Source organism: Panthera uncia, chromosome X, assembly GCF_023721935.1.
Source record: "Panthera uncia isolate 11264 chromosome X, Puncia_PCG_1.0, whole genome shotgun sequence".
In the NCBI taxonomy this organism is placed as follows: domain Eukaryota; kingdom Metazoa; phylum Chordata; class Mammalia; order Carnivora; family Felidae; genus Panthera; species Panthera uncia.
This window is the reverse complement of record NC_064817.1, coordinates 26,631,686-26,653,946: the sequence shown is the minus strand read 5'-3', so window position 1 is coordinate 26,653,946 and position 22,261 is coordinate 26,631,686. Positions and strand designations below refer to the sequence as shown.

Genomic DNA, 22,261 nt, shown 5'->3' with positions numbered 1-22,261 from the left:
GAAAGAAAAATGTTAGATCAATTTAAATATTTTCTTAGGGAGCATATCTAAAACTGAGCATTCAAAGGATAACTGAAATACCATTTGGATTCTTGGGTGAAGATGACAGTGATGGCTTCCATATTTGTAAATTACGGGAAATGACAATAAAATGACAACAGCCTAGGAGATTTCTGAGAGAAGTATGTGCTGCTTGCAGGTTGGTTGATGTGGTTAGCTAACTGCCCTGGGCCCTGTATTGGTTTTGCTCAATAGGAAATTGATCGTGAATTGCAGAAGAAGAAAGAGGAGCTGAATGCAGTGCGTAGGCAAGCTGAGGGCTTGTCTGAGGATGGGGCCGCAATGGCAGTGGAGCCAACTCAGATCCAGCTCAGCAAGCGCTGGCGGGAAATTGAGAGCAAATTTGCTCAGTTTCGAAGACTCAACTTTGCACAAATTGTGAGTTGTTACTGGCAAACCCACGTATGTGTTTGCAACTACTACTCTAATAACAGAGGCCAACTAACAGGAAAAGACAACCTGGGTGCAATTTCAGGCTTCTAATATGCATTCTGCAAGTGAGTAGCTTGCCCTCGCTTTGGGCTTCGGCAACAACTAGAGGTTAAGTTTTCAGATTAAAAACACAAGAAATTAACAGCACGGAGGAAACCGCCCCTTTATCAAAAATGAAAACTACATCTTAATTTGTTTTGCCACATCATTTTTTTCATAACATTGGCAACGTGAATTTGTCAATTGATCATACATTTACTTTATTTCAGTGTCTGATCCAAAAATATGTATTGCTTTCCTGAGACCATCCCATGCTAATTTTACTTTCTTAATGTATACATAGTAAACAATAAATCTCTTGTGAACCATCTTCTTATATCAACTTGCATAAGAATCTTATGTCATTGACTTCAAGAATAGTAGTTTAGTCCTTGTATCTGCCCTAGCTACTTAATGGGTTAGAAGGCTTTTTAGACTTGGCTGCCTAATAAGATGGCTTATAACTGACAGCAGATTGGATAATATCAAATATTGTGACTACTGAAATATTACAAGCCAAAGGGAAAAGGAGCAACTGTTCTTTTAAACAACTGAATGGGAAGTTTGTGATTTTATTTTTAAACAGGCAATTCATAATCATAAGCTTGGTCTTCATAGTTCTTTTTTTGGTAATAAGGTATAAACCATAGAATTTTTGAAAAAATATTTTTGTTCCTATTCTGAGATACCATAACGAGAAGAGGAATGGTTACTGCTATGTAATTTTGCAAAAATAATGCTCCTCACAAGACCAGTGTGTCAAAGTCTGGGAAATAAGGATTTAGTATTCGGTTGGGTTGAATCACATGAAACCCACAGATACTCCATCATTTTTGACCTATGTAAATGACACTTTCGCTGTTTTCAACCTTGAGATGAGACTTTTTTGGGAATTTCTTATGGGTTGATTCCATTTAATTTGGCATATTTAAAAAATATGCCTTAGATGACGTAACTTTATTTTATAAGTGTACAATTTTGTTAATGCTGCTTATTAACCAAGGGAAAACACACTGCATATTATTGTTGATTGTATTTACACATTAGAAAAATCCATGAATACACTGCCTTTGATGAAACCCAGTACCCTAAGATTTAATAGCCACTGAATATTCTGAGAAATTGGAAGAAGTAATATAATATATTGCGACTATATTACACTTGAAGTCCAATTCCAGCTGATTGCACATTTCAGCCTATTATCCTTCCTGTTAGATGTTATGAACATAATATGTCATAAATCACTGAAGCTTACACTAACAGAAAGCCTGTGTGTATGGATACAAAATGAATTGAAAGATTAAGGCAACCATAAAGAAAATTCAAGTAAAATATTTTCTCTCAATTTAATAGATCATTCAGGGACAAGTCTCTTGCTTTGATTTATCTGACTACTAACTAATTTCTCCATTCCAATTTTCCCATATCTTGACAAATCATATATGCAGGATTAATTTTTTTTAGAACCTGGTCCAGGTAAGTTATTAACATTTTATAGTTAAATAGACACAAGATCAAAAATCTACACAAACCAACCACTCAAAATGTCATTATGCCTTCATACATAAAAGGACTCTTAACACGTATTTGTAAAGTGTAATGGTGGTTGGTAAAATCAAGTAAGGATTTTTTTGAACCAGCATAACATTTTAAAAATCATACTAAAATGCTATGATACATTTCCTCTTAAAGTTTCTTCTTGATTTTATATCTGAGAGATCCAAAATTCACAAGGTGCCTGGGATGGGAAAATATTTTTACGTGAACTCTGGTTTTCTGTGATCACAGAAGCAATAACAATACGTATGAAGACTAATCAATTTAATACTACAGTTATATTTGGCTTTGAATTTTAATTAGGACCAAAAGGTGATAGAGAGGGAGAGATCCAAGATGTATCTTTTTATTCCACTGATTACTCATATATATCAAAAAACTGATTTCACATGTCTGCAACTTGGTTAGAGTCATCTTACCCAATTTTCATACACTGAGGCCATTTGAGATTAGCCATGAGTGAACAGCTTAACCAGGAGTTATGTTTGGAATAATCCTACAGTGGCCCTGATCCTGGACAGGTAGTCATAACTTCAGTATTCTTTCTTTACTGCTCCCTGGTTCTTTTTCTCTTGCTCTCATCTTTCATTCTCCCCAATGTCCCTTTCTGTTCTCTCTAGATGTAAATTCCAGACTTTGTTTGATGCAGTGATTTTCAGTTAGTCTTTCATATCTTAGGAGTAGCAATTCAAGATTGCAGGTGGTACTATAAAGTGCCTAACAGTTGAGAGCTGTGTTCAAAATGTGAAGTTTATTTTCCTTATTTCAGAGATAAAGGCTCAAAAATGGACTAAGCAGTGCACACTTTGTGCACTTCAGGAAATATGTCCATGTCAGAGCTACATATGGTCATAATAAAGCTCAGACAAGGCCTAGAACTTTGAGGGAACCATCAGGCAGCCCTGAGCCAGACAGGCATGTAGACCAAAGCAGAGTACCAAGGGTCACCAGATGATGGTCCTCAGGACAATCCGAGAGACCGTAGAGAAGGGAAAACAGATTGGGAGGAATCCGAGTATTCAGGAGGTTGAAGCCCCAGTCCTAGTTAGGAATAGAAGACATTTCTAATATGCTTCCTGTTGTCTTGAGACCTGGCTGCTCATTGAAGACCAAGTGATGATTGTAAACTGAACATAAGGAATTTCTCCGTAGGATGTTTCGTAACACCTGTGTGGTCTAGTAAAAAGGCCACTTTCTGGGGTGAACCGCCCAGAATATGTATCCCAGTTACTCTGTCTGCTAACTGTATGCTCATGGGTAAATATCCCTCAGCCTGATTTCTCTCACCTGTGCCATGGAAATATGGACTTTTGTGATAATGAAATATGGCGGTATTTGTAAAACACCTGCTGTATTATAAGGGCTCAGTGGCTTAAAATTTTCTTTCTTCTTCTTTCAGTTGATACTGGAATAGGGACATGATTTTTAATTTCTTTTATATATATATGTGTGTATATATATACATATATATGTGTATATATATACACATATATATGTATATATATACACATATATATATAATATAGAGAGAGATTTATAATTTTATTAGCAACAGATAGATATATTTTGTTCAATGTAGGTTACAGAGTAGATTCCATAATCCGTGAACAGGTAGTTTTATGTAGAGTCACAAAGTATTTGCAGGAAATTTCATGCCAAGCTGGTGATTGTACCCCATGAAGGCATAATTCCCCATAAACACGTCCATAATACCCTGTCTAAATTCCTATATCCTACAGAAAGGTAGAGAAAGAGGTAAGAAAAAAACCGAAGGCTTTGAAAATTTCTTAATGGAAACTTATGTGTAATTTTTATTAAGCATAATTGTAGCATTTGAAAGTTAATCTCCCAGAGATCAAGATCATGTAGCCAAAAAATTGCACAAAGTACCACCACAATCCAGGGCTATTGTGGAACTCCTAAGCAAAATTAGGTCACAGACTAAAATTATAATGGTTAAGAAAAAATTCTTTTCATAAATTATATTAACAGATGCCAAAAAATAAAAGAATGCACATCTGAGGAAATTAGACATAAGAGAACAATCAGGAAAGGACATTAAAATAAATGTTTATGGAGTGCCGGGATGGTTCAGTTGGTTGAGCGTCTGACTCTTGATTTCAGCTCAGGTCATGATCCCAGGATCGTGGGATGGAGGGAGCCCTCCGTTGGACTCTGTGCTGAGCATGGAACCTGTTTAAACTTCTCTCTGTCTTCCCCTATGCCCTTCTCCCCCACTTGTGTGCTCTCTCTCGCTCTCTCTCTCTCGCTCTCTCTCTCTCTCTCAAAAATTTTTTAAACATAAGTGTTTAAACTTTTTAAAGTGTTGTATTTTTTTAATGTTCAAAAATATTTTTAAAAAGAATGGAATGGAATTCCTACAATAAACGCAAACCATTTTGCATAGGGAAAAGGAAGATTGGAAATAATAACAGGTCCAGAGATTAAAATATAATTACTAAAATAATAACCCATAGAACTTTTTAAATAGTGGATTCATTAGAGAAGAAAAATGAATGCATTAATTGAACGATGCTGAGGATAATTTTGCTTTGCTGAAAATACTGGTAGATGCAGAGAATGGAATAAAAAACTCAAATATATGCCTGAAAAGATTTCCAGACTGAAAAAGTAGAGAGCCTGGGAAATAGAGAATATTTTATATAAGTGACTGACATTTAACAAAATTGAATAAATCTCACTTTACTTGGGTCCTCAGGTTGAATAAAGGTCAGCCAGTCTGGAGTATGTACGAACAAGTCACACCTAACTAGGTCTGAATGAAACTCAGAACAGCATTGATGAGGAAGGTATTATAAAAGCTACTGAGGACCAAAGAAAGAATACCTACGGGGTGACAAAATTGACCGTAGACTTTTCATCAACAATAGATATTAAAAGACAATAGACTAATACCTTCATGTCCTGTAAACTGTGACTCAAGAGTGAAGACAAAATATTTTCAGACATGCAAGTATTTTCAGATCAACAAAAACTGTGAGAATCTATTACCTATATATTCTTGCTGAATTACTAAATGGTCTAGTATAAAAAAGGAGCATGAAGCCAGATAGAAGGAGCAAGCTATATAAAGCTGTATAGAATACTATATATAAAGAAGGATTTTTTTCATTAAATCTTGTACTCAGCCACTAAAATTGTAGCAAGCACAGCAAAGGAAAACATGGAGTGCTAGGAGAATGTAGAAGTGATTGAACTCAATTTACAGGAGAATACAATAAACAAAAGGCTCATTCTGGAAGGTCACAACAAGTATAAGGTTTGTGCCTAATATTTTCAGTGTGAATTACTGTCAATTATCATGTTTCTAGGAAGCAAAAACAAAAACAAAAACAAAAAAAACCACCAAAAACATAGTAAACCTTTGGGATAGGTGTATATACATGACCTGTCATAGGAATGGGAGCAAAAATAATGCACACGTCTGAGCAAAAGTTGGAGAATGAATGTTCCTTTTCTTAAATACAATAATTCCACTTGCCCTGAGTATCCTGTGGCTTCAAATAACAAGTAAATAATGCCGATAATCAACATTTTGTATCTAAGAACTCTTTATTCGCCTTCTTCTTTTGGGTGCCTAACAGATATGTCAAACATAACCGAGTGAAGAATTAACTGGTTGTGTCCTCCATGTAATTTGGCTCTTACCAAGCTCCCTGGTAAATTACCCTGTCACTTCCGTCAAAAACCCAGACATTATGCACAATTGGTCTTTTCTCATGTATTACCCATGTAATTCATTTCAAATTCTCTTGGTTCTTCCCACACAATACAGCTTTAATCAGACCACTCCTTAGTATCTGCATTGTGGAAACCCTAGTCTACAGCATAATCATCTCTCATCTGAGTTACTTCAGCAGCCTCTAACCTTTGCTTCCAGCCTTTCCCCACCTACACTATGATCTTTCTGGTGAACCAGACTGCTCCTAAAGCATGAGTGAGATTCTATCAAGCCCTTGCTGCTCATTACCCTTTCAGTGCAATCCTGTGAGCTCAAATCCTATACGATTTGATTCCTGCCTACCCTAATATTCCAACTTTATCTCCCTTTTTGCCATTTTTCTGTCACAGAGGCACAACATTTCTCTCCATACTTAAACCCACCGACACCATTTCCATTTCAGGGCCTTTATATATGCATTGTTTCTTCATGGGCTATTTTTCACCTAGACTCTTATGAGGGTGCTGTAGCGTAGACGTCCTTCCATTTAGTGACAAATAAGCATTTCGTAGAGTGTTGATGTATAATCTGGACAGGTAATACTTAATAGGGTGTGGGTTTTTTTGGTATTTTAAAGATATTTTAATACTTTGTATAAGTATTCATTTCTATTGGAATTCTCTAGAAGAAAAGGGAACTACTATATTGTGAAGGATAGCTTTTAGTTTATCAGGGTAAATTGCAATAAGATATGTTAATAACGTTAGAAGCACACATTTCTAAAATATACAAGTTCTTGAAGAATTGATAGAAAATTAATTTTTAGTAGATTTACTTTAAGTGCCAAAGAAATGTATTATATAAATTAGTCCATATGTGATAATTTTGTAAGACGACAGCACTTTCCTAATGTGAGCATTCCTCCGCTAACTTAAAAATTGTTTGAAGTTGAATCGAACTTTACCTTTATAAACAGCTTTCACATATATCTAGTCTGTTTCCATGAATAACGCCTCTTGAGTATTATTTTCATTGTCATTTTACAGTCAAAAAATGTAAATGAAGTTAATTACATTTATCGAAGGACATGTGTAAAATGTAGAAGGTACCACGCTTGAACTCAGTGCTTCCTGAAATGTGGAAGTCATTCAAAACAAAGAAAAATATCTAGCGTCTCAATAAGTTTGAGAAACACTGAATTAAGCAAAGTTCCCTTACTCCAGAACTTGGCAGGGCTTTTGATATGCAAATGTGATTATGAATTTCTACAAGGGGAATAGATTCTGCAGACTTTCACATCTGGATAGTTGCAGTACAAAAGGGGAGATTTCATTTCGGTTTTATGATAGGATTCCTGCGCGAGTGGTTGTGAAGGACTAGTGTTCTTCAGGAAAAAAAATAATTGGGAAAAGCTTCACTGTACTAGCATGATTTTGTTACTTTGGATTTTCTTAAAATAAAACATTGCTTCACGAGGAAAGTAACCACAGAGCTGTCATCACTGCATGTAAAATAACGTCTGAACCTAGATTTGATATTCCATTACTCATTTTTTGGTATATTTGCTCCTATCACATAATGACAACCAATTAATTTTCAGACTAAGGAGGAAACATCCTCTTTGCATAATTGCCACATAGATATTTTTTTTTTCCTTTGCCTTGAAATAACAACAAAGATTGTCAGCTGCTAATGCAACATCCTTGGAGAATTTGGGAACATAAATAATTTTCTTAGAGACAGAATGTTCTTGACTAAACAGACTTGTGAATATAAAAACCTAATAATTGTTGCTAAGGGAAATGAACCAGGAGGTAGCTGCTTATAAAGTTTCTCCCTCTCAGCTTCAGTTCTGTGGTAACATATCACAAGAGTTCAGAAAGAAATCAAATAAGTCAAGATTCTTTGTCTCCCAGATTGTGATCATAATAGTTACTGCCATTTCTGTAGTAATTTTTTCTAGTCTCCAGTTAAGGAATAGAATCAATTTAATCACTGTTTGGTAAATAGAATATGTTTAGCTAGAATCACCTTCCAGGAAGATGCCAGACTGACTAACTCCTTGACCCCTCTTTTCAAATGTAAGGAAATTCTGAATAAAATATAATTTTTAAAACGTTTTAAAGACATAGCTGAGCTCAAAATATCAAATGGAAACTTCTTCCCTCACTTTGCCATAAATAAGCACATTATCTCATATGACGGTGAATCTAGATTGTGGGTCCACTGGTTAGGAGAAAGTTTCAAAGACCTTTTGCACACGTCCTTATACAACATCTAGTATAGAGATGTAGATGAAAACCCTGTCTAAACATAGAAACTTCAAGGTCTTTATTCGACATGTAGAGGGGAAATAGATATATCCTATCCACAAGCCAATTAATCTGCCAAGGATTCTGGCTAGAGAAGAAAGATCTTTGATAATTAAAACTGAGTGTGGGAGGTCTGAATTTACATACTAACTATAAGCCTCTATATTCCTAAACTGAGAAACTTGCACAAAATTGGTCCCAATATTGGTGAAATCTGCAGAGTCTTGTCACAGAATCATGCAGTAAATCATTCTTTTCAGAGTCCCACAGACACACAAAGACTGAATATTCGTTCACAGCAAAATATTATAACCCATATGAAGAAATAAATGCATGGTCACTTACAGTCATCTAACATCATGGTCAAGAGATTTAGTACTTCATGAACTTAATAGAAAACCATCACATATTCTAAAGTAAATATGTTGAAATAAGCAAGGAATAAAATAACCATAATTTATAAAACCACTGTACCACAGAAAAATATACAGGTATCTATGATGGTCACACATCAACTAAAACTTGTAGAAACCAAAAATTAGTCATTGAAATAAAAAGCTAATTATATGTGTTCAACACATAATTCAAGAAATATGAAGAGAAAATTAGAAAGTCATTATGCTACAGCGATCAGAACATACCATGTAAAGATAAAAAATAGGGAAAATAAGCCAAACTGAGAACAGAATTAGAAGCTTTATGACTAATTGCAAAAGGAGAGGACCAAAAGGATACAGGAGAGACAATATTTAAGGGACAACAACCAAAAATTTCGCAGAACTTAAGAAACACATGAGCCCACAAACTGAATAAATACATTGGTGTCCCCACCAAGATGAATTAAAATAGGTGTGTCAAAGCATAGAGAATATATAAATACCTTGAAAAGAACAGAACGCATATGTATGTCAACACAAGTGACTTACTTAATTGAAGGTTCTGATAATTTTAAAAATCTCCAAATTTCTATTGGATTAACATTGCAAAATCAAGACAAGGCCACTATTTTCTTTTAATTAGAGAGAGAGAGCGCGCGCAAAAGGGAAAGGAGAAGAGAGAGAGGGAGACACACAATCCGAAGCAGGCTCCGGGCTCTGAGCTGTCAGCACATAGTCTGATGTGGGGCAGGGCTCAAACTCATGAACTGCGAGATCATGACTTGAGCTGGAGTTGGACTCAAAACCAACTGAGCTGCTCAGGCACCCCAAGACAAGGCCACTGTTTATAAAATAGGTTCTACCTATGTTAGAAGAACTGTTATTTTGTTGTAATGTTTATACTTGGGGCGAGGAGACGTAGGATTATATTCTGCATCTCTCATCCATGCAATGTAGACTAGATATTTGAGCCTCAGGATAAATTTAGTAACTTGTTTTCTAACAGAATTAAGGGAAATAACGAACCACCAAAAATGTTGAAGGAGTTCCAAAATATTTTTTATTTTATTCACTTTTTATTTATTTTTTATTTTATTATTTTATTTTATTTTATTCACTTTTTATTTTTTATTTTATTCACTTGCTTGTAAGATCGTATGCGCAAAGGTTGGTGTCCAGAGTCCACACTGCTAGGTATCCTGAAAAACGAAGAGCCAACTTCACACAAGGACACAAACAGCTGAATACAACTCCCAAAGACAAAGATAATGAATTAATGAGATACAGAATGCAAAATAAACGTGTTAAATATTTTTAAAATAGTAATAGTTTGCATCAAAAGTGGGAATTAGGGGCAAGAGACAGTAATAAATAATGATCAGGAAGTTTTGAAAGGAATGGAATAGAGCTTCCAGCAAATGAGCAATGTAATAGCTCAATGCTATAGCTCAGTAATGCAGTTGACAAGTTAAGAATTAGATGAAATAGAACAGGGAATTAGAAAATTGGAAGATAGATCAAATAAATGCCCTCAGATGCATAGAGGTCAAAATAGAGAAACATGAAAAAGAATTACAAGAAAGGGGGTAAGAAAGTCAAATATACCTGGCAAGAATGGAGAGAATGGATAAAAGCCAATATATGAAGCAACAATTGCTTATGAGTATCCAAGATTATTGAAAGTCTTCATGATCAGGTTGGAAATCAAGCAAACCTCAAGGAGGAAAAATAAAAAAGAATACACCCATCTATCCTCATAGTACCTCCTATAAGTTCTAAAAATAAAGAGAATTTTCAACACAGCTGAAGAGACAGATTACCTAGAAAGTAATGACATGTATAAATGACAGCGGATTTTCAAGCAATGAAAACGCCAGAAGGTGGTAGGATAATGTTTTCAAAAATAATGAAAGAAAAACCATCTATGAATCTAGAATTGTATACTTCTAGAAACCCCCCCCCCTTTTTAAATAATAGTGAAATAAAGATCGTTCCAGCCAAAAATTGAGCAAGTTTACCAGTAGGCCATTCTCACTGTGGGGTCCTCAAGGTTGTTGGGTTTTGTTTTGTTTTAAAATTAGCCAGGATCACCATTGTTCAATTATCAATCAAAATACTTTCAAGTTGGGTTAAAAGAATTTTATATCCCGAACTTTCACTAAACATTATATCATCTTTTTCTGCGTTAGTAAATATAAGTTCTGCAAACATTTGTGAAGCCTAGATAATAATCCATGGCATGTTTGTTGCTCCTCAGGGCTGTTTTTTAATCCGAAGGTAAATGATATCAGATGGAAGATTTGAGATGCAAAGAATGATGAGCAAAGAAAAGGCTAAACAAACGGAGAAACTAAAGAAACATTTACTATACTTAAAATTGTCTGATAATGTATCAAAACTCAGAATGAACACTGGACATCAGTGACATTAAAGTAGAGAGGGAGATTGCTTGGAGTTCTTCCCCTTGCTCACCTCCTACTTTTTTTTTTTTTTTTTTTAATTAATTTTTTTCAACATTTTTTATTTATTTTTGGGACAGAGAGAGACAGAGCATGAACGGGGGAGGGGCAGAGAGAGGGAGACACAGAATCAGAAACAGGCTCCAGGCTCCGAGCCATCAGCCCAGAGCCTGACGCGGGGCTCGAACTCACAGACTGCGAGATCGTGACCTGGCTGAAGTCGGACGCTTAACCGACTGCGCCACCCAGGCGCCCCTCACCTCCTACTTTTCTAGATGTTCTTTGTCAGCCTCCGTGGGTGGTACCTCCTTCTCTACAGTTGAAATGCCTCAGTGCTCAATCCTTGGACATTTTCCCTTTTCTATTGATATTTCCTGCTTTGCTGTTTTCATCCAGTCTCAAAACATTAATGTCAAGTATAACCTCACAACCCACCACATTTTTATAACCAGACTGTTCTCCCCTGAGCTATAGTGGCGACACTGTCATTTCAAAGTTTCAAGTAAATATCTAGCTTTGTTTTCCTTTACTTACTCTCAACGCACTCAACACACACGTCGTTTAAAAAGATCTGGTGTGTGTATATGCTCAGAATGTTCCAGTGGATTCCCGTCTCTTTTCAAGTGAAATCCAAAATCCTTACATTGATTTCGAGGGATATATGACCTTGCTCCTTATTACCTCTCAGGTCTTACCTCGTGACACTTTTTATCTCCCGTTCACTCTGTTCTGCCTACATTGGCCTTTTCGCTCTTGCTGGAACATGTCTGGCATGCCCCCTTTGCATTGCATCCCTCACACCTAGAATACTCATCCCCCAGATATCTTCGCAGACCCCTCCACCTTTGCCTTCAAGTTTTTACTTGAAAGTATTGTCCTCAGTGAAGCACATACGCTTGCTCAAACCCTTCCCTATTTATTTTTGTACATAAAACGCACTACCGGGAAACATTGACGTATTTCCTTTCTTCATCTTATTATCTTTCTCCCTAGAGTGGAAGCTCCAAAATTGTAGGAATTTTCTTTTTTCCCACTGCTTTATCCTCAGAACAAAAAACAATGATTAGCAAGTAATAGGTGCATGATCTATATTTCTGGAATGAATGAATGAGTAAAATCATTCTAAGATCTTCTTAATGCTCAGAGCCTAGACAAAAGTTTTTTTTTGTGCACGTTCATAATTTTAAAGTAACCATTATCACAAAAAAATACAGTATAAAGTTTCTGACGTACAGAGAGAAAAAATAAATACAGAAACTATTGAAATAAATGAATAATCCAAACTGGATACTGGGGCTTAAGAACATTAATTGAATTGCCCAAAATTTCTATATTAACACAGGACTTTGGTTTTCCTGAAACTTTCCATTTCACAGCCCTTACTGTATATAAGGTAAGATGCCATTTCCATTTAGTATTTTTCTGAGTTTAAATAAAGTCACCATTTTATAAATAAGGTTCATATAACATGTTACCTCAGAAACATTACCTTAAGTGACTGGGTCTAAATAGCACAATAAGTTAGAAATATTAACATGAATGTGCTTTTATTCATATGCAGTTTTTTATAGTTAGGTTATGGACATATTAGGTATGTAATTCTGTATGTTCATCTTTTGAATTAAAGTTATAGTAAACAACTCCAGTCACAATTTATTTTGGTGTCAAATATGTAAATAAACAAAGTTGCCTTTCTTACAGTAATATACTGTATCAAATTTAGCGATCAAGTGGATATTTATCACAACATTCAGGAAATATTGATGGTAAACGTATTAATAATATATTTTTCATAAATATTAGATATAAACACAATCGAATCTGATGCATTATTGATATACACAGTGTTATTCTCTGATTTTAGCAGTAAATTTAGGATAAATATAACTCATTTATGGCATCAGATTAACTTGTTTCACTAAAATAAGTATTCTCTTCCTTGGAATGACAATAGTTGAAAAATGATTACATTTGGTAGAACTGTTTAATAACCATTTACTATTTCTCATTGTGAATAAGGACATTAAGCAAAATTTATCTTTTGTTGGTCTAATAGAACATAAGTGTGAATATCAGTTATCTTTTTGAGAGATAACACAGTTATCTCGCATCCTATAGGTACACCACACTAGATTTTTCAGAGTATCTCTAATCCTTAAAAACAACCTAAACAGACCAAAATTTGTTAAGCAACTTGCCTGAGTTCCCATAAAATTAAGGGCAAGGATTCCAACATCAGGGTATAGTTTAAATTATTACGTTAACAAAGAGAGAGGTTTGTATTGTCTCTTGGACAGAGAGGTGTTGTCTCCTTTTATTGGTTTCTTTCCTTTTTTATTTGTTTTTAATGAGAACCTCCTAATAATTATAAGGGTGCAGTGAAATCAGAATTCCATACACTTACTGGGAGTCTGTAAAGAAAACTCAAGTTTTATTTTGGACACAGTGAATTGGCATCTCTTTCATTTAATAAACATTTATCTAGTGCCTCCAATGTGCCAGACAACACAAAACATAAAATAACATTGGCGAATCCATGGCAATCATACAAAAGACGTGATATTTGATAAATATAACTCATACAATGAAGAGGAAAAAAAGTAGGAGAATTTATACACAGCAATTTGACCTCCGTTTGCAACATAACAATAAAAAGTGTAATTTTCTCCAATCTAAATTTGCTTTCAAAATATGGAACACCAGCTGGAAGGGAGCTCAGATGGCTTCTGCAGTGGGGTTGGCAATATCCTTCTGAGCATGCCCGGAACAACTGGTTAAAAATAATTAAATCACTTACACCATCTGTGAATCATTCTGATTCTTCAGTGATTACTTAAGACTCTCATTGTATGGAACATATTCTTAGAACAGATGAATAAAATTAATTCAAGTGCATAGCTTTCCCAAGTTTGATTTTCATCAAATAAACAGATACAATGTCTTCAAGTTTGCCAAATGATCTGATATTTCTTCTGCCCTCTTTCAAGAGCCAATGGCTTTGAAATCTTAAATTGTAATTCAAATGTCATTTTATTTTAAACAATACAAATGTGTTTAATCACAGAGACTTCATTATGCAACATAATTTTCTTTTAAAAATTGCATAAAATTTCCCCTTTTATCTGTTTAATCTTCTGAGTGTCGTACTCAATAAGTAATAGGCAGCTGTCTAGTAAAGAATTAATTGAAAGTCCAGGTGGATTGCATTCTCAGATTTAACAGCGTATGCTACAATCATGAGTGAATTTTAAAAACTTAAATTGCTATTTTAATTCATGTAAAGGAGAGGAAAGCTATATTCATTTAGCGGTGAGTAATCCATGGATTAAAGGTGTGTGGATAAAATGAAAACCACGAGTTCATATCTGTACAGATTTAAAATGTTTACATTACTTCATAACTTAAAGGCATTCTTAGCTGTTTAGCTAAATAGCAATGCATAAGAAATCCAAGAGAAATCCATCCTCTGATGTCCAAGAGAAGTCAATTGGGAGAATTTCCAGTAGATCTATGCAAATAGTTTTTCATAATAGTTAGGAATGTGTGGGTGGCAAGTTATAAATAAAAGTGTTGTTTAACAGATACAGTAATCTATAATGTTTATAACTACCTTTTCATCTCTACAAAATTAAGATCCTGTACTGTGATTAGTACCTAGCCACAGACACACATGAAGCAATAGATTAATATCATGAACACTCTAGCTTCTTGACCTAATAGATAGATGATAGATACATATGAGTATTTCCTACATGGGAAACTACTTTGAGACATCTAGAGTCTTTGCTATATTAGCTTCCTTAGCGAAAAACAACCTCTTTAATGTACTGCCACAATGGCCTCCTCTTCTTCAAACTGGCAAAAATGTCTTCCATTTCATAGTCTTTGCAACTGTGGTCTCCTTTTCTTGGTACTTTCTGGATCTTTGCCTCCTGATGTCCGCTCATCTTGCAGGATGTAAAGCAAATATATCCTTCCACATCCTGTCCAATATAGTCCGCAACATCACCTTCACCTCCTCCATCGTGCACCATTGGCCAGATTGTTTTCCTTATAGCACTTAGCATGATCTGGAAATGTGATGTTTATTTGTTTATTTGTTTGTAATTTGTCTTCTACTGTTGGAATGCAGGATCCATGAGGGCAGAGACCTCGTCTATCTCGTTAACTAGTATTTTTAATATAAATAGATTCTACCACAGCCTCTTAGATAGATACACATTCCAGAAAAATGTGTTCAATAAATGGAAGAATGGATCTTCTTGTAGAACTTCCTACACTTCAGTTATTTGTCCTGTATTCTTAGAACATTGGTGCCCCAGTGCCAGTGTACCATTATCTGAAAGTTTTCACTGGTCCTTAGGAAAGGCGAAAAAATAAGAGCAGATGTGTTGAGCTTTTCATAGAGCTAAATTTATACAAGAATTGTCTTTTGTTTGGAGAGTTTGGCTGTCTACAGTTGTTGGTGGGTTGGAGGAAGCACTAAAATAGCCTTTCTTTCATCTTTGTTTTTTGTCTTTTTTTAAATGTCATTACAATGTCCTTTACTAGAAATTAAATAAAGTCTGGAAGTTTGTGAGGTTTCCTGACATTTTGGGTAGTATTTTATTGACCTCTGAAATACAGTCTAGGAACCGTCCATTTGGAGAAACTTATTCACATGAAGGGGTACCATTCCTGCCAAGTATCTATGTTGGTTGCTTGAAATTTCAAGAATGAGAAAGGAAAGCTCTAAGATTCATGATTACCTTTCATTTTTATGGCCTTCCAGGCAATAAATACTCTCTCAACAAGCATTATCCCCCAGAATAAGTTTCTGAAATTTCTTTTGTCACATGTGAAAAACAAATAAGAACAAATATGGGAGAAGGATGGAATTAGGGTATCACAACATCTGTCTATTATGAATATATTACACTTGACATAAAATAAATGTACCAGAACAGCATTTGCTCATTTGTAAATATTTTTATCCTTTGGATTTAAATTCTTCTTTTGCTTGTTTTAGAGATATACAGACTCAATAATGGCATCATTTAGTTGTCCTGTTTGGAATCCAAAAAAATAAAGTGAGTTAGTTGCTTTAACACAGAAGTGTTACCTTTTTTTGTGCTTTATCAAAATTGAAAATTGAAAACATGAAGTTTCCAAATTGGGAAAATGTCTTGCACTTACATTGATACGCGTGTTTTCCTGTATTCTTCATTTTCAAATCAATGGCTATAACAAATACTTTTTGATTTACACATTGCTTTTACATTCATCATTTTAGTTAATGTTTATATTTTAAAAAGTTTGGATACAAAAAGTCAGCAAATCAGCATTCTGAAAAGTCGTGAGGAGTGAAAGATTAATATGGTTTGTTTTTAATTTGGCGAAACACTTCATTTTGTACATTCTTTTACACAGAGTTTTAAGAAATAGGAGCCCTGTTAAGAGCTCAGTTATTTATCTTTTTAAAACATATGATCTAAAACTAATTTAAAAGTGATCATGTGAATTTGGTATAGTTTGTTAGAGTTAAAACTTGAAGATGCGCTAGGCAGAACAGTTCAATTTTATATTGGAATTCTTGCCTTGGGAAAATACAATGGTAATTATTTTCTGGAACATTGACAGAGAACAAGCTATTTCAGAAAAAAAAAAAAAAAACTATCTTGATTGTAAAGTGGAGCACATTAAGCCCAAGGTGTCATTAAACTCACAAAACCCTCTGAAAGAATTGAGCATAATCTTTGGTGAGGAAAAAAATGGTTTTGTTCGGTGATTATCATATTTTAGAAAGTTATTTATAACTTGGCAAAGTATATTCTTTTAGAAAAATAACATTAAGCATAATAGTTTCTATATACACACAGCAACTCATTCATTCACAGGTCAGAAGGACATCGTTATGAATTACGTGGAACACAGCCAAGAATCAGGAAAGGAATAGAACAAAAGGCCTCTGGCATCCCTAAGTTGATTCGGTAAAGTTCATGAAGTCCAAAGCTTACTTAAATTTCTTTACGAGAGGAGTATTCAGGTCCTTTTTTGAAGATTTTTTAAAAACTTATTTTGATTACCAAAACAGTTCTAATAAACATAATTATCTTGTTCTGCTACCAGTAGAGACCAAAAGGGAAAGGGAAAAGAATAAATGATAGAAATATGAAATAATAGCTGCAGCCTGGACGTGAAGCAAGGAAGCACCTATATGTAAGGACATATGGGCACATGGCCTTGAGAAACTCTTTAGCACAGCATGACCTGAAAAGGGAGAGGAAGAGAGATTATCTGTGTTTATTATTATTTATTTGATTTGGTTTATACTTAGTGTGATCATTTAATTATTTCAACAGTTTATGCTCCCAATAAAATTAGGTTAAAGAATCATGAATCTTTTATCTACTAAATGTGAAAGTTTTTAGCACATAATGGCATATGGCTTCCTAAATCACAAAACACTGCTGCCAGCTGATCTGTCTATCTATCTATCTATCTATCTATCTATCTAAATATCCAACTACCTGAATATATTTCATCTGTGTATGCCATGTGTGTGCACATATACATAGAACTCTGTTTAAGTATCTACACATAAATTCATGTGTATATACTTATAAATGTTTGCATACAAAAGTTTCCTTAGTAAAATATACATTTTGCCTTTGATAAAAGTGCCTGCTAAGCTCATTGCGATGATAATTTTTATAGTTGACTCTCCATCTTTCAGTCAAGTTCCAAAGTTGTCTTTTGTAACTTTATGCCTTTTATTACAGCCATATAAAATAATTGTGAGTATTTAAAAGGAGAATAGACTGTGGCATAGTTATCAAACTCATTGCATTTGGAATTAGGTCATATAATTTTGTAAATACTAGTGTTATATCTCAAGGTTATTAGTATCTCTCTAAATTAAGGTCATTTAGATAAAGATAGCCTCGTATGTCAGGCCAAAGAAATAGGAATCCCCTGAGCTTAACAAAAGTAATTTAGAATGCAGAAAAACCATCGAAGAAGCCACTTTTAAATTGCAAAACAAAAATCTGCCATTTTATTCATTGTTGTAAACTTAGCTAAATAACTGCTTTGGCTTGGGAATTTTTCTCACTAGTTACTTTTATTTTAACTCATTGTTTAACATTGAACTCTTCAGTTCAGCCAAAATAGATCTAACAGTGGATGCCCTTAATTTAAGAGCACAGTTTAACATTTGCCCTTAACGTTCCTTACTCATTGTCAGGAACCTCACACACCAAAAAATAATTCCCTTTTCTTCATGTGAGAAACCAGCCCCATTCACTTTCAGGACTCTTGTCAAGTAATTGCACAGTGAGGGCCATCAGTGTTGTTTGCAATGATAATGTAAATTTCTTTGAAAATACATTCATCTTGCTTTCTTAAGCATTTGTCTTGGTCTGGTTCCATAACGTTCAGAGTCAATTAATAGTATATGCTTTCTGGACCGTCTCGGTGGCTCATTTTATTGGTCCTCCGACTCTTGGTTTTGGGTCAAGTCATAATCTCATGGTTTGTGGGTTTGAGTCCCCCATTGGGCTCTGTGCTGATGGTGCAGAGCCTGCATGAGATTCTCCCTCTCTCCCTCTCTCTCTGCCCATTCCTGTGCTCGCTCGCTCTCTCTTTCTCTCTCTCAAAAATAAACTTAAAAAAAAGAAACCCTTGAAAAATAGTATATGCTTTCCTGTTGGAATTAAAATTAAGAAAATAGTACATGTTTTCCTACAGCTTTGGTTGAAGTGGAAAACAGCCTGTTTGGTCAAGTCACTTGGAAGGAGCTGTGACTACTCATAAACAGCTTACATAAAGATCTTATTTACCATTGCAAACTGTCTTTTTGCTTCTATGGTTATTTTAAATGTAATACAATAATAGTTTAAGAGTTCAGTATGAAGTATAGTACTCTCCATTTCTTCCTTCTGCCAGTCTATTCCTTCTGAAATAAGAAATGTTTACAGTTTAGTAGTATCTTTTCATACTATATTCTGTGATTCTTAACCATAAATTATATATATATATATATATTCCCATTTTTTAAAATATTACCTCATTCTGTACATGTTTTTTTTTAATTTTCTAATGTTTATTTACTTTTGAGAGAGAGGGAGAGTGTGGGCAGGAGAGGAGCAGAGAGAGAGAGAGAAAGCCGTAGCAGGCTCTGGGCTGACAGCAGAGAGCCCAATCTTGAACTCACAAACCATGAGATTATGACCTGAGCTGAAGTCAGGTGCTTAACCCACTGAACACCATGAACACCAGGTGCCCGTATACATGGTTTTGAAATAGAGCAGTCCATCAGGGACATTTTTCTAGGCAATGTATACTGATCTGATGCATCCTTTGTAACAGCTTTAGAAGAGGAATCAAAGTTTATTCTATTATTTTCTACATTTCTGGATTATTAGATTATGATAGGAAAAGGTGACTTAAAATCTCTTTTTGTCCTTTTTTGAATTTCTTTGTGGATATATGACCTTTTTTAATATCCCTATAATATAAAAGAAGAACATATATTTTCATTTTGTATAAAATGTGGATTAAGCTTAACTTGTTAGTTTTAAACAAATCTCTACTCTTGGTTTTGTTTTGTTTTCTTTTTTTGTTTGTTTGGTTTAGTCATCTTGAACCAACAAATTCTGAAAGAGGTATATGGAAGCTACCAATTATAGCTGTGGCTTTATCATATTCTCTTTTTATTTCTAGTAATTTATATCCTATTTAGGATGCAGCCAAATGCTGGGGCACAGCAGTGACTGTTACACTCTGCATTTCCATTTTACTAGTGCTTAGGTTCTGATTTTTAACAATCTTTCACCCCACTATTTCTGTGGTTTTATATCCAAATTAAATAAGAACATTGCTTTCCCCACCAGTACGATTCCCTCAGCAACTCCTCAGTCTTTCAAGCCAAGATAAAATCCTTCAAATATCAATAATTCATAATTTTAGTTCCTAACTACTCTTGTTTTCCCATTCTAGTATAACTTATCTCGTTGATGAAGTCATGTGATCACTCAAATTACACTGAAGCTATTGTTGTTCTATTAAATTTAACAACAACAACAAAAAACTCTCACAGAGGTTACTGGTCATCAATTTTTTTGTATTCTTTATTTCCTCATTTAGAAATCTTTATTATAATTTATTTTTCATTTGGCTGCAGCACTTGAGAAATTTCCTTCTAAAAAGTATATAAAGGGGAGATTGTGTGGCTCAGTCACTTGAGCATCCTCTGGATTCTGGCTCAGGTTATGATCTCATAGTTCGTGAGTTCGGGCCCCATATCGGACTCTGCACTGACAGCATGGGACCTGTTTGTTATTCCCTGGCTTTCTCTCTGTCTGTCTGTCTCTCTCAAAATAAATAAATAAACAAACAAACATTAAAAAAATAAAAAGTATATAAGGATATATACCCTTTAAATACTTGTATTTTTAAAATGATCTTTCTATTACAATTGTGATGATGGATTCTTTGGATAATAACAGCACTCTTTTTCTAAGTTTATTTACTTACTTTGAGAGACAGCATGTGCGTGCACACATGTGAGTGTTGGAGGGGCAGAGAGAGGGAGAGACAGAATCCCAAGCAGGCTCCATGCTGACAGCACAGAGCCCGATATAGGGCTGGATGCCATGAACAGGAGATTATGACCTGAACTGAAACCAAGAGCTGGATGCTTAAGAGACGGAGTCACCCAGGCACCCAAGTGACAGCATTCTTTAATCTTTTCCTTTTATTTATTTATTTATTTATTTATTTATTTTAAATTTATTTATTTATTTATTTATTTAACATTTATTTGTTTTTGAAAGAGAGAAGCAGAACATGAGCAGGGGATGCGGGGAGAGAGAGAGAGGGAGAGAGAGAGAGAGAGAGAGAGAGAGAGAGAGAGAGAGAAAGATACAGAATCCAAAGCAGGCTCCAGGCTCTAGGCTCTGAGCTGTCAGCACAGAGCCCGACGCAGGGCTCAAACTCACGAACTGTGAGACCATGACCTGAGGTGAAGTCGGACGCTCAGCCGACTGAGCCACCCAGGTGCCCCATAATCTTTTTCTTTTAATAGGGTTCTGCAGGTTATACACCACTGTCTTCTACTTTTCATTGCCATCTAGCTGCCACTATGTCCTAGTTTCCATTGTGGCCAATACGAGGTCTGATGCTAGTCTCAGTTTCAGTATGTTTATATTTAAAGTGTTCTCTTTATCTCACACTCTGTAAGTTGCTCCCCACCCTGTCCCTCAGAGTTGAAAAATTTCGCTAGGGTGTGATTTAATATATTTCTAAATATGTTTCTTTAAGTATTCTTTAACCCTTCTTGGTACTTGGGTAACATTTTTAACTTCAGCAAATCAAAAATGTTTTAACTCGGGAAAATTTTGTCTTGTAGTTATTTTAACTATAAGTTATTTGAAATATTTAACTGTCTCATCTGTTCTGTCTTCTCCTTTTGATATTTATCTTCACTACATATTATATGTACTAATTCTATCCTCTGTGTCTCTTATTGTCTCCCTTAGGATTTCATTTTCTTTCTGTTTTTCTCTCTGTTGTGAGGTACTTCCTCTGGTTGGTCATTCAGAACCCACGTTTTATTTTTAGCGGTGACCGTTCTCTTTTCCAAATCATCTATTGAATTAAAAAAATAACAGGTATCAGGCTTTCTGAGCTCTTGTGTTATCTTTTTAAAGCTTGTCATTTCATTTTTATTAAAGCTCTTGTCTCTTTCTTCTAGTATACTACTTGTATGGACTGTCAGCTTTGTTTCCCTTTTTCAGTCCCTTGTATGTACTGAAAGGTCTTGTGTTCTTTTCTTTGTGCTTAAATTAAAGGGTGTGAAATTGTTAGCGTAAATGTAAGTCAGGTTTGTGGGTTCTATTATATACTGCTGATTGAGAAGCAACAAAATAGTAGGAGTATTTTTTTTTCTGGTGAAGAAAGGCTTAACAAGCCACAACCTCCAGGAATAAGTATGTATAGGAAAGCATCCTGAGCTTATGAATTCGAGATGGGGGCTAAAGCTGTCCTGTTATCTAGTGCAGCCATTGCCCAGTAATGCCTTCATGAAGCACACAGGCAGGTACTGATTCCTTCCTCTGTCAAATAAATGTTGTTGTTAAGTCAATTGTCTCCCACAGATGGCCCCGTATATACACCTGGAAATCACCCGGTTCATAGTTTCCAGCCCAGACTGTGCCAGAGGTTCAAATAACCTTTCAAAGACTATCAGTTCATGATCTTCCTGTGTCCACCTTCCCCTCTTTTCCTAAAATCTGAATCTCTGATGCATGCATTCTTCTCGAGTCTAGTAGTTAGTCATGGTTATTTTGGAGGTTGAGTCTA

The 22,261-nt window shown here is 35.0% G+C and overlaps 1 protein-coding gene across 1 annotated transcript in view; it reads left to right on the top strand.

Annotated features, from left to right (window-relative positions):
* DMD (dystrophin) overlaps window positions 1-22,261 on the top strand; it is a 1,998,908-nt gene that overhangs the window by 827,932 nt on the left and 1,148,715 nt on the right. Inside the window, exon 41 of the mRNA XM_049644567.1 lies at window positions 256-438. Coding sequence (XP_049500524.1) covers window positions 256-438 — 183 coding nt within the window. The remainder of the gene's footprint in view (window positions 1-255; window positions 439-22,261) is intronic.